The sequence below is a fragment of the Elephantulus edwardii genome, unplaced genomic scaffold, assembly GCF_000299155.1.
Source record: "Elephantulus edwardii isolate Elephantulus edwardi_28Jun2011 unplaced genomic scaffold, EleEdw1.0 scaffold00002, whole genome shotgun sequence".
NCBI classification, from domain to species: Eukaryota; Metazoa; Chordata; class Mammalia; order Macroscelidea; family Macroscelididae; genus Elephantulus; species Elephantulus edwardii.
Genome location: NW_006399752.1, coordinates 33,318,359 through 33,332,167, shown reverse-complemented (window position 1 = coordinate 33,332,167; position 13,809 = coordinate 33,318,359). Strand labels below are relative to the sequence as shown.

At 51.1% G+C, this 13,809-nt stretch overlaps 1 protein-coding gene across 1 annotated transcript in view; it reads left to right on the top strand.

Moving 5' to 3' along the window:
- Nucleotides 1–10,886: 10,886 nt before the first annotated feature.
- WARS (tryptophanyl-tRNA synthetase) overlaps nt 10,887–13,809 on the top strand; it is a 28,285-nt gene continuing 25,362 nt past the window's right edge. Inside the window, exon 1 of the mRNA XM_006879072.1 lies at nt 10,887–10,999. Coding sequence (XP_006879134.1) covers nt 10,889–10,999 — 111 coding nt within the window. The 5' untranslated portion in view covers nt 10,887–10,888. The remainder of the gene's footprint in view (nt 11,000–13,809) is intronic.

The following is a 13,809-nucleotide window of genomic DNA, read 5'->3' as shown; positions in this document are numbered from 1 at the left end:
CCACTGCTGTGAGACAGGCCACTGTGTCACACCACCCCAGGGGTTCCTCAGTCAAGCTACCTCACGTACTTTTCACTCAGCAGTCAGTCAACGAAGTTTAAGGGAGTATTCCCTTCTGGTTCAGCACCAGGAACTCAGCAGTGAGCAAAACGTCAGCCAATGCCCAGTGCTCACCACGCCCACAGGCCGTGTGCCGTCTCCCATGGACTGCATCGAGGAGTAGTTCTTGAGCTGAGGGCTGAACAGTGGGCAAAATACACAAAAGGCTCCACCCTCCCAGATCCTACATGCTGGTGACTCTCAGTGCCACTCACCGTAACACAAGAAACAGAATGCCAGGTGAGGACAAGGGTAAAACAGAGAAGGGGATGGGGGCAGAGGGGCCAGTGGGCAGCATTGTGGATTTATAGGGGAAAGCTCCCAGGCAACAGAAGCAACTGAGTGACTTAAGAGGAAACAGTGCCGAAGGGTTGGAACCAACTCACAGCTGTGCCTCCAGCAGCAGGTTTTCAGAGGCAGAGAATCTCAGAGGAGGCGACTGCCCATCTTTCCCCTGAGAAATAATCAACGGCATATCAAGGGATATGTTTCAACTGACAGATGCAGCCCTGAACACTCACCAGTCTACGCCAGGAAATCTGGAGGGTGGCTGACTGACTGGAAGAGATTCATATTTGTTCCTGTTCCCAAAAGAGGTGATCCAACATAACACGGAAACTATCAAACAGTACCATTACTATCACATACAAACAAAATACTACTGACGAGCCTTCAAAAACGACCACAACAGCATACTGAGGGAACTGATAGAATTTGAAGCTGGGTTCAGAACAAGCTGTGGCACTAGGGCTATCATTGCTAGTGTCATATGGATCCTGGTGGAAAGCAGGGAACACCAGAAGACTGTTACGCTTTATTGGCTATGCAAGGCGTTTAACTGTGCGGAGCACAACAAATTATGGCTAACACTGAGAAGAATGGCAATCCCAGAATACTTAATTGTGCTCGTGTGAAACCCATACCTAGACCAAGAGGCTATTTTACTAACAGAGCAAGGGAACACTGCATGGTTTAAAATTAAGACGCATATGTGTCCAGGTTGTATCCTCTCTCTCCACACCTCGTCAATCTGCATGCTGAGTGAAATACTCAAGAAACTCGACTCTATGAAGATGTGGCATCAAGACAGGAGGAAGACTCATCAACACGTGTTATGCAGATGACACAATCTTGCTGAAAATGAGGACTTGAAGCACTTATTGCAGAAGATCGAAGACTACAATCTTCAATATGTATCACATCTCAAAGTCAACAAAAATTCTCACCACTGAACGAATAGGTAACATCATGATAGATGGAGAAAAGACTGAAACTGTCAACGATTTCATCTTACTTGGATCTACAATCAGCACCCTTGGGAGCAGCAGTCAGGAAATAGGAGACTATTGCACTGGGAAAGTCTGCAGTCAGGAACCTCTCCAAATTACTGAGGAATTATCAGTTTGAGGACTAAGGTGCACCTGATTCAGGTCATTATCTTTTCAATCACTTGCTATGCACCCAAGAGCTCGACAACAACTAAGGATAACAGAAAAATTTATGCCTTTGAGCTGTAGTGCTGGAGAAGCATTCTGAATATCCCATGGATTGCCAAAAGAACAAACAGGTATGTCTTGGAGAAGGTGCAACTAACATGTTTCCTTCAAAACAAACATGACAGAGTTTCACCTCATATACTCTGGGCATCTTATTAGGAGAGGCTATTCCCTGGAGAGGGACATCATGCTTGGAAAGGTGGAGGGTCAGTGAAAGAGAGGAAGACACTGAACCAGATGGACTGACACAGTGACTGCAGCAAAGGGCTCAAGTGTGTCAAAGATGAGGACAGCACAGGAGAGGTCATGATTCAGATCCGTTATTCATAGGGTCACTAGGAGTCACATTGCCTCATGGCTCCCAACAACTTCTGTAGAGAAGCTAGTGGATTTGAACCATGCACCTTTGGGATTGCAAGGCCGCTTCTTACCACTAGGCCACCACCAATAACCACAACTACACGAAGCAATCGTTTTTGGTGTCCTGATGGACCAAAGAGTACTGCGTCTCCTATGGACATGAAACAAAGTAAGAATTAAAAGGGAAAATATTCCTTGCCCCATAAAGGACAAGTGAGGTGAGAGGAAATGGAGGATCGTTCAAAGTAGGTGAAACGAGGGTAGGGGCTGACACAAGCTTGAAGAATATTCCCTAAATTCATCTATATTGTGTTCCAGAAATTCTTCAAAGTGATTTGTCTACAATAATTCATACACATTGTTTCATTCATATACTTTGTGTTTTATATGATCTTTCATATACATTGTATCTTATATAATTAATATTTTCCTATGCCTATTATCTTCTTTTCAAGTACTTACTCCATCTTTCCTATTTCTTCACCTCTCCATCTACCCACTATCGTTGCTATTTTAGTGATTTTCACCCTTCCCCTTTTCCTCCACCCTGTCTCCTTCCCTAAATTCTTATTCTTTAGTGCTGTGTAGTACGGTATACACTGAGTTCTTCACTTTAGATTGTAAAATTACATCATTTATGTAATGATGCAATTAAATGTTTTTGTAAAAGGGGAAAAATGAATATTTTTCATGGACAGAAGAACGGCTGACCAAGAGGCAGACCGAAGACAAGAGATGTTGGCACTGATGATGGGTGGGCGGCACTGACAGTTACGGGCTCACTAGGTCCCCGACACTGTCAGACCTCCAGTTCTAGAAATATTCCTAAAAGGGCAACCTCATGGGAGAGGGCACAAAAAAGTAAAATTAACTCCATGTTCTCATTCAACAAACATTTCCTGCTTCTCTACCCCGTGCCAGCACTTGTGTGGGGTCCGAGAGGAGCAGAGATTAGACTCAAAACACGTGCCGTGCTTGGAGAAGGCGACCTGCAGGCAACACACAAGACACACCCCAGAAGGGCCTCTGAAGGATGAAAGGGAGTTAGTCGTACTGTCAACTTGTTGTGTTCCGCTCAGTCTGACCCTCGAGCGGGTTTTCAAATCGCACGGGAGGAGACAGCTCATTTGTCTCCCGCCGAGCGGCTGGTGGATTCGAACCTCGTACCCTTTCACTGGCAGAGCAAGTCCCAACCCGCAGAGCCAGCACGAGGAAGAGGCAAAAGTGATCCAAGAGCACTGAGGCTCAGGAGGAACGGGAGACGAGGGGAAGGTGGGGACAGGGCCGCGCCGGAGCCAGAGGAGCCCGCGGGCCGCCCGCCCGCCCAGCCGGTCCCCTCCCACCCCGGGGCCGCCGCTCACCGCACGCACCGGAAACGCTCGGTCCTCCCGGAGACAGTTCTGTCGGCACGAGCCGCCGAGCTCTGTTAAGCCGAAGATCGAGGCCGCCAGCCAATCAGCGACAAAGGTAACCCGAGAGAACAGCCAATGGCATCGCAGCACGGCCGGAAGTTGTTCCGCCCGGACGGCGTTTCTACGGACGCCCCGGCAGCGGCTAGAGGCCGAGCAGGCATCGCAGGAGGAGGGCCCGGCGGTGCCGGGTGAGTGAGGGTGAGGGCGGCAGGGAGGAAGGCTGGCGGCGGCCGGTGGCCGACTCCCCGGCCTCCTGCACCCCTGCGCCTGAGCGGCCTCACATCTGGCCCGCAGGCTTTTGACACCGTCAGGGGCGTGGAGGCTGCCACGACCCCGCGCCCCTTAAGCGAGCGCCGCGTACCCTCCCTATTCCCTATCCCAACCAGTCCGACCTCCGTGATCTCCAGCTTCTACCCCACCCGCCCCTGGGGGCGAGCCCTTCACTTTTGCGGAATGTCACGTGCACTGACTGCAGTATTGAACTCAGTCCCTCCATCGGGAATCTAGGCGGCTAGCGGCCGGTTTCCCCGATCAGGATGCTGGGGGGTGGCAGAGAGGTACGGCGACCTGCCCGAGGCCTTGAAGCACTGCAGCCCCGATAGGAAGGGAAACCTAGGTCTGTCTGACCCGAGCTCACGACCCCTCTGCACTATGCAGATCAACACCTGCAGGGAATTCCCAGTCTTCCTTCCCCCTCACCCCCATCACCACAATAAAACGCAGTTGACCACACTGCCAGAAGGTGGGGGCAGTGGCGTGGCTGATGCAACAGAGCCCTGGCGTGGCTGATGCAATGAGGGGCTAATAACTTGTTCTCCTGGTGGTTTCGTTCTTCCTCCACCCCTACCCACCCGATCTCATCGTGGCGGTTGGTCAAGAGGCTCAAGCATTTCTGAGAATCAGGGTGATTTCTCAGAAACTCGAGTGTAAATAACTGAAGGGTGGGGTGAACAACTCGGAGAAAAAAACCTTTGTCAAAAAAGTGAAACTGAAAGAAAGGAGGAGACCTTTAAAACCCCCCGTGGCTGAGCCGGGCGCACTCTGCTGCCCGCAGCCCTGAGTGACCACTGGTCCCTCTCGAGTGCCCACATCCCTGGTAAGTATCACCGTCCTTGCCAGACAGAAGGCTTGTTAGGTTTTGTTTCCCACCTGGCCTTTGAGCAGCATGATGGAAACCTTGGCTTTGAGAGTGAAGGGGTTTGTCTTTTAGGATCTGGATCTTGTGTGTTTTATTTCATCCTGTTGACCCAGAGTTGGGGTGACTTGCTGGTCCCCTGGGGATTGAAGCTAGTGCCTGCTTGAATTCTGCCTTGCTTCCGAGCACATTCATGTCAACTCACGTTTTTTCCACTGCTAGGATTTTTTTTTTTAAAGAGGTAACATCTGAGCAGATTAGCATTAGCAGATTTGCACTGTGGTACTCTGAATTATTTTACACCTGGCCGCACCTAAATGCATGACTTCGTTTAGAATAATGTTCGTGTTTCTATTGGGAATGAGGAATACTTTTTCTTAGTGTTTTTCTAAAGAGGAAGCATGATCTGTTCCAAACTTTGGGGTGTAAAGAACTCCTTGCTCTAAAGAATATGTTTTCCTGTTCTCTGGGGATGTGCCAGTCCAGTGCCATTGTCAGCTAGGATGAAAAAGGTGGCAGTTCTCCTCCAGGCATCCAGGGACTTTCCTGGGTCCCTACTCTTTTGTTTGCAATTCCTTTAGAATTGGTGGTCTGTATATCACCTTCCTACAAGTTGCAGAATCCGTGTCTTCTGACCTCTGTGTGATGGTTTGGGTGGTCAGTCCGTTCTGTGGGGCAAACATTCTTTCTTTTCCTCGCCCCCACCTTGTGTGCACTTTCTCCACATACCTGTATACTGACTCTTGTACGACAGTGGAGCCTTTCACAACCAGCACAAGGTAAGTGCTGCTTTAAGATCTTCAAGAGCCTGCTTGGGCGTTCACCTTTGAGAGCCTCTGCTTCTTTAAAGGTGTGCCATGGTCTGCTGTGGAACGTGCAGTTTTTGCATTTTGCACTCTCATGCTTTTTTGCTTCGGGGAGGTAATAGATTAGTTCCTAGAGTAAAGCTTCCTTTTCCTGGGTTAGACTGGAGTATTTCCTGCATTAATAATGCAGCTCTTCTAGGAGACTCAGAAGTCCTGTATACAGTCTCTGTGATAAATACTTAAAATGATGGTCCTTCACCTTTGACTCGCCACACTGCTTAGAACCACATACAAGCGGTTAGTATCATTTCAGAGTTATTCTAAAGATGACACAGCCGATAGGGGCGGGGGCAGAGGGGCACAGTAAGTGGGCCATGTGTGGACATACTGAGGGAGGAAGGCAGTGGCCCTGCTAGCCCTGTGTCCGTCATTTCTCAACAAACACACAAGAAGTTTTGCCATACTCGCATACCCACGCAGAGATTTCAGTGGTTTGGTTGGTACCCACGCAGTGGGCCTGGGCACAGGAAGTCCGTTTCCACTCCTCTGTCCTCACAAGAGATTCTGGCCTGGGACAATGCGTGCTTTAACCCTCACTGTCAAACCCATTTTTCTAACTGATCCCCACACCAAGACACAGCTGTTGGCTCCGTCCCTCCGCCTGGAACTCTCTAAGCATTGTCAAGGATAGTTTCCTTGTGAGTTTTCATCCTCACAGCTTCAGAGCCTCCCTGCTGGTTGTCAACGGTACCAAGCTGTGTGTTTTGGGAAGGATGGGTGGGCCGAAGGGAATTCCCAGACAGTGGCAGATGGTGTCAGTGAGTAAACAAAATGGGATGTTGGGGAATAGGTTGGGGCTTCAGGGTGTAAGTGGGATGAGGCAGGAAGGACATGAGCTCAGCAGGGCTGTCTGCCAGTCTTGGGTAGCTCAGCTCACTGCACGCCAAGACTGACTTTTCTAAAAGAGACTGTCCAAAGTCTAAACGAGAGCATCCGAAGAGCAGTTGCAGACTCGTAGAAGAGGACACAGTCATTAAGTCCAGGCTGGGCCCAGTGGCCCCTGGGCTTGCTTCCACCAGTGAGCGCTGGGGAGCCGGGCACAGACACTCACAGATGTGGAAGGATAAAGCACTTGCTTTTGTTGTCTGACTGCCAAGGCCTAAACAGCTGAAACAGTGTCATCTTTGACAAGGACACTAGAAGATGCTCAGGGATCACCAAAGAGGGGTGCAGCTTCAGCCAAGGGGTGCCAGGGTCAGAAAAGGCTGTTGCCAGGCAGAGAAGAGTGAGCAACATGCTGAGCAGAGGGGGGCTGGAATTTTGAGAGAAGTCATTTTCAGCGGACCAGAGGCTTTGGTGGCAGACCCTCGGGAGGTGACCCTCCCTTCCAGAGTCGTCACTTCGGCCACCTAACACAGTGTGCTCTGACAACATGGGTGGGTGCCGTGGGGCGATCAGCTGGACAAGGGGCACAGGGCCTGTGTGGCTCTGGTTGGCACTCTGCCTGTTATTCAAGAGGGAGCTCTGGTGGCATGGACCATGAGAGTTGTGCTGCTGACCCAAATGGGACACTTCTGTGGTGGTTCAAATCCACCAGCTGCTCCTTGGGAGAGAGGTGGGCAATCTCCTGGGTGATTTATTTACAGCCTCTGAAAACCTGCTGGAAGGTAGGTTCTGTGTCAGTTCTAAGTTGACCACCGTGAGTTTAAGTTTCTGAATTTGTTATTTGGGCTGGGCCAAGACTCAAAGAAATGGACCAGCCCTCATGCCTTGGTCAGCAGCTGGGGCAGGACGGCTGTGGGAGGCCTGGTACTTCACGCCCCCACCTTCAGAAGGTGCTTCCTCATTCCTGCACCCTTGCAGACCTCCCCAAACTGTGGGGCGTGTGCAGATCTGCTCTGATCAGACTTCTCTTTCTGGGAATCGAGGTGATTCCAGGCAAGGAGGGAAGAGAAAGCGGCAATTGTCTTCTTTTCCTATTTTCCACATTACAGCCTCATTAACCATGTGAAGATTTGTTTAAAACTTACACACTTTCCTCTTTTTTTTTAAGTGAAAATTTACAGAGCAAGTTAGTTCTCTCTTCAACCATTCATATAAGCTTTTCTCATATTCAAGTAGGCAAAAAGAAATTACACTTCATTTGAATGGGCTCATGTTGTTGTTAGATGCTGTCAAGTACAGCTCATAGCAGACCTGAACCCTCTCCTCTTCCATCCTCACAATCTCTGACGCCCTTGAGCCCCTTGCTCCAGCCACTGTGTCAGTCCACCTGATTGAGGGTCTTCCTCTCTTTTGCTGACTCTCTACTCCTCCAAGCATGATAACCTTTTCAGTGGAATACCCTCTCCAAGCAACATGTCCAGAGTGTGAGAGACGAAGCTTTGCCAACCTTTCCTTCAACGAGCAGTCCAGCTTCACCCTTTCCAAGACAAACTTTGTTCTTTTGGCAGTCCGTGGGATATCCAGTACTCTCCTCCACCACCATAATTCAAAGACATCAGTTCTTCTATCATCCTTACTCATTGCCCAGCTCTCAGATGCATAGCAAGTAATTGAAAAGACCATGGCCTGAATCAGGCACACCTTAGTCTTCAAACTGACATCCTTGCTCCTCAGTATTTTGGAGAAGTTCCTGACAGCAGACTTGCCCAAAGTAATCTGTCTCCTTATCTCCTGACTACTGACTGGTACCAAGGGTGTTATTTTTGGATGCAAGCAAGATGACATCAGTAACAGTTTCATAAAAATAGTTAAACAAAATATTACTTAGGAATGTTACAATAGTTAGATTAAGTAAGTGTTAGTGTAACTGATATTGTTGTTGTTGAGTGCCATTAAATCAGCGCAGACTCATACCTGATCTTCCAATAGGTTTTCAGAAGCCGTCATCTCACAGGATGAGATTGCCCATCTTTCTCCGACAGAGGAGCTGGTGGATTCGAACTGCCTACCTTTGGGTTGTCAGCACAACTTCTTACCACTAGGCCACCAGATATTACTTGCAACTATTACTATGAAAGAGTTGTTGTGTTAGACTCATTGGATTTTTGTGCTCACTCCTGCGCATGAATGTGCGTGTCATTTCCCTTTTCCAGGTGAGAGGTGGCGCAGTCACTTGTAGGATCCCAGTGGGCTCTTGGGAGCCAGTGGTCAGAGCTCATCCCCTCTCTCCCATTTTTTTCCCCAAATTTATTAATTTTTGTGTGTGTGTACGGTCAAATCAGACCTGATTGGTACAGAAAGAGATTGTCCCTCCTTCTGCAGTAGAGTACCTGGTGGATTTGAACCTCTCAGCTCTGGGATTGCAGTGCAACGTCTTACCACTAGGCCACCAGACTCCTCTCTCCCATTTTCATAACCTGCACCTGTCTTCTAACCTCTGCAAGCAGCCGTGGTGGGAAAGAACATTAGGGGTTGGGCTGCTCCCTGCCCTGTCCGGGCTTCAGACCCACCGGCCGCTCTGCGGGGAGATGAGGCAGTCCACTCCCCTGAAGGCTTTCCGTGTCAGCAGTGCAGGGAGTGGGGGAGGGCATCGTGAGAGGGAATCAACTCCACCGCTGTGGGTTTGAGTTTGGTTCGGTGCCTTGTTCTGCATCTGTGACATGGAAGGCAGCATGTCCGTCACACAGGACGGCTGTAGGGGAATCCGTGCAGCGAGGTGTGCAAGGTGCTCAGACCAGGTGCGGCGGGTGGCGGTGTCACTGCCTTCATCCCCACTCAGGATCCACCTGGGGGTTAAGCCTGGCAGAACAAATGTCGTGGCCCAGTAGTTACGCCTTCCTCAGGAGCAGGAGAAAGACGGACGGTCTCCTCCCATGCAGTTTACTTCCTTCTAAACCCACGAGACGGTCAGTTATGAGTCAGTTCCAACTTGACAGTTTGTCCCAAAAAGGACCTTACAAAGCATTTTTTTATTGCTTTATGATTTCATGTTACCCTGTTGGTTTCTTCTCAGCAGTGGAGAGAGGCGGGTGGAGAGGTGGCTGATGGGAAGCAGATTTTCCAAAAGGGGAAGTGATTGACCCATGGTCACCAGCCCACAAGGATCACGCTGCCTGAGTTCCTGGTTCTCCTTCACAGTAAACTTGGCTCTCTGCTGCTCAGTGACCCCAAGTGGTCACTGCCAAGAGCTGAGCATGCGAGGAGCAGGCTGCCCGATGCACAATCTACGTTGATGAGCAGAAATCTCTCTGAAATGTAATCCGTACTCTCTTGCTTATGAAGGTAGAACGTCTTGTGTCAGCTCAAGACCGTAGGTACAATCTTGTTTTCACCAGTGAGCTGTTCGTGTCTGTAGTAGTCAGCTTAGAGTCCCAGTGAAGTTTCAGAAGAAAAGGTCCATTTAAAATCATAGTAGTAAACTTTGGTGGTGGGCCCAGGATGCAAGGCTTTGGCCTTGTTGGAATCGCAGGAGCCCACCAAGCAGAGTGCTGGGTGCTGTGGCGGAGAGAATGCCAGGGGCTAGGTCTCAAAGAGGCTCGGGGAAGACTCCCTGGAGGAAGCATCATCGGAGCTGAGGTCTGCTTGAGAGGGGCAGGGAAGAGGGAGACGGAAACGTGTGGAGACAGTCTACCCTGTAGGGCCTGGATTCAAATCTTGCCGTTGCTGCCACTACCACATACTAGCTGGGAATTGGGGTCAGTACTTTCCTCTCTGTACCTGTCACACATAACATGGACATGAACGGGGTGCCTGCTTCATGCAGGCTGAACCTGCAGTGGGGAGGGGATGTGGAGCAGCCTGGGACCTGTGTGGCAGGATCCCCACGGTGCCTCATTCATGGCTCACCAAGGGCGATGGCAGAGTGAGGAGGGGAGGCTCCCAGCAGCCCTTCTGTCTGGCGTGCTTTAGGCAGCTGGAAGCCAGAGGCTGATGGGGTCCAGCATCTGCCGTGGGGCCAAGTCACGTGGCCTGCTCTGTGCCTCCACCTTTTGCAAATAGTCGGTACTCCCACCTCGCCCCATGGAGGGTAGCCAGAGGTGACTAATAGGCACACCTTTGGAGGTTCCGGGAGCCAGGCAGCATCTGGTGTGGACTGGCTACTTCACTTGGAGCCCAGACAGATAAGGCCCTGCCCGTCGCTCCAGACCTCACCTGGCTGGGAACAGAGCAGCTGGCTAGCACAGGCGGCCGTTCACCCCACTATGTGTAGATTGTGGAATTAGAGCCCCAGGAACTTGTCCCCAAGGCAGTGAAGATAACGAGCAAGTAGCAGTTCCCCAGCTGACATCCTAGGCTCTGGGGAGCCTGGGTCTTTGTCCGCTGAGTTCATCTGGGGGCCACCAGGGCTGTGCCAGGCAGGTGCCCGGGCCACGTCAGCAGGAGCAGCCCTGACCTCAGCCCCAGCACCTGCCGTCCTCCATCGGCACTTGTCCTTCCCCTTCTCCACGGCCTCGACTCTCTGTTTATGTTTTTATTATTTTTCGTGCACTTCCCTATAACAGCATACCCCACCACCTTCTAGGGGAACGAAAGATTGTGTACACAGGAGGAGAAACAGCTGTGATGGCTTGCTGATCGCTCTCTCTCCTCACAGTCTGGTCTCCACACTCACCCGTGTAAACCTTGGCCTGAGAAATGACGGACGTGGCCAACGGCGAGCCACCGACGTCCCCGCTGGACCTGTTCAACAGCATAGCCGCGCAAGGGGAGCTCGTGAGGACCCTCAAGGCCAAGAAGGCCTCCAAGGTGAGGAGGATGAAGAGCTCGGACAGAGGGGACAGGGCGGAGGTGGGTCTCCACACCCGCAGCTGGACACCGAGCCTAGGACGGGGCGCCTGCAGGAGCCTGCCCTGGGCGCCTCTCCCTTGGGCACAGGGATTTCTGTTTTGGATCAACTGTTGTTTTGATTTTTTTTTTGTTTGTTTCTTTTTAATTGTGGTTAAAATGACAGTTTGCAGAGCAAATTGGTTCTCCATTCTGCCATTCATGTACATCTGTCCTGCTGACTGCAGTCCACACGGAGAGAGGAAGACCGCTCTCTCCTGCCCCTGCCCCTCTGCCCCCTCTCTGCTTGGTGGATCTCACCTCTCCCTTCGCCCATCTGAGGGTGTGACTCCTGTCTAGTTCCTGCTGCTGTGTCTCCCGCCCTGCCCGCGTGGTAACCAGGTGGCCATGTGAACCTTCTCCTCGGCTCTTACTATCATGGCTCTTACCGGGGACTGTCATCTGCAGTTGGGTCTTTTTACCATTCTCAGCCTGGCTGGCTGACCTGTCAGGTGACCCTCACAGCTCTAGATGCCATGGTGTCCTGTCCCCTCCCTCATTTCTTGCTCTGAGAAGCCACCATTTCCATCCCCTTCTGCTGGGTCCCCAGAGGTGTTCCCACATCTCTGAGCAGCTCTCTCTGCATCGCACCTTGTGTTGTGTATCGAGGTAAACATGTTCGTAACAGAAGAGCCGCCTTCCCACTGTTCCTCACGTGCGCACACGAGGAACAGTGATGCTCGTGTTCCTCGGTGTTCCCCGAGCAGGGAGTCTGCCTTCCTCCTCCCGCCTGTCTGCCCCACGTCCCGTATTGACTGTCCATGGGTGCTTGCCCCGTGGAGGACACGGGCCCAGCACTAACACTCAGGACCATCTATCTGTCCATTCTCCCCGTGCACACCTTGTGTAGACGGGCAGGGTCACCTGACGTAACTACCACTGTGTAAACACTGGGGTCGCTGTGTCAGAATCACCAGGAGGCCCTGGGGGAACACAAATGTGTGGGAGTTTTCCCCATTTCCTCATTTTGATCTCTCTGGAGCTCACATTTGTTCTTGGCCTTTGCCATGTGCTTATAATACTGGAAGCTTCATCTGACATACTTTGGACATGTTGCAAGGAGGGATCAGTCTTTGGAGGGAGACGTCATGCTTGGAAGGGTGGAGGGACAGTGCGGGAGAGGAAAACCCTCAATGAAATGGATTGATTCAGTGACTGGGAATGGGGGTAGGTGTGTTGGAGACGGTGAGATTGGTACAGGATAAAGGAAGGTTTAGGGCTGTGGTACAAAGGGTTGCTATGAGTCGCAGGTGATTTGATGGCACATAACAACAACAATAATACTGGAAGGAGCCCTGGGAGGAGCCTAGTGGTAAGGAGTTGTGCTGCCAACTCAAAGGCATGTGGTTTGAATCCACCAACAAACTATTCCTTGGGAGAAAAATGGGCAGTCTCCTCCTGTGCAGTTTACTGCCTCTGAAGACCTGGAGGGTCAGCTTTGGATCGATTCCAACTCAGTTGTACACAACAATAGTGTGAAAGAAGCCCTGATGACGTATAGTAGATTGTGTGTTAGGCTGCTAGCCAAATGTCAGTGGTTCAAATCCACCACCCACTCCAGAGAAGAAAGAGAAAGCAGTCTACTCCATAAAGACTGAGAAACTTAGAGTGTCACCGTGAGGCAGAATCAGCGCAACAGCCCCGGCTTTGGGGATTTAACAATCCCGCTCCTACAAATCCTCACCTCGCTGGTGAGTTCCCTCTCACCAGGCTCACGTCAGCCAGTCTTTCAGTCATCTCCCACGGCTTCTGCCTGCCTTCTCTGGACTGCTCGCTCTGGCCTCCCACGCTGCCAGTGCCAGGTCTTCCCCCGGCACCACTCCCACTCCCTGATCCTGCATCTTAGGTCTGCTCTGGTCTGGGCAGGGCTGGGTGCTGGGGGTAGAATGCACAAGAGATGCCCTGCTGAGACCTCACGCATTGGAAAGTCTCATTTTTGCACCTAACACCTGGATCCCAAGGCCGGGCATAGAATTCCAGCCTGGAAGAGCTCTCCCCAGAATTCAGAAGCCGTTGCTCCAGTCACGTCCTCTGGCTTCAGGGCTGTGATGGAGAAGGTGATGTGTTCCCTGGTGCTTCCTCCCTGAAAGTCTGCAGAATCTTCTCTTGGTTCCGGGGTTTAGACGCACATCATTGCATACGGTTACCACACTCCACTAATAACCAGAAGTCAGAGGTTCAAGTCCACCCAGAGGGACAGCACATGCCCTTCAGGTCTCGTAGATGGGAGTATTACTTCATGTCTCCTGGCTTCTCTGAGGGTAATGCTTCTTTGGCTTGCTCTTTGGACTTTTTTTAAATTGACAGACTAGTTCTCTGGCTTTGTCTTATTTGTTTATTGTGATTTGAGTGCAAGTTTACAAGCAAAATGGTTTGCCACTCAGGCACAGTTGGGTTTGCGACATTAATTACACAGCGTAGCTATGCTCTCACCGCAGCCCCCCTGAGATCCACTGATCTGTGCTGCACCCCTTCCAGGGTTTCACCACCCCCACCCCAGCTACACTCCCACCCCAGATGCTGCCTTTGACCTTATGTGGTTGAGGGTCGGGAGAAGTGAGTGCCTCCCAGTGTAGACAGCTCACTTTATAGTCCTGACATTATGCACACACCCAGGCAGATGCTCCCTTTGACCTTACGTGCTTGAGTGTCCAAGGAGCGGATGCCTCCAAATGTAGGTGACTCACCTTATAGCCCTGACATGGTCTGGGTAAAAGTTGACCCACAAGAGT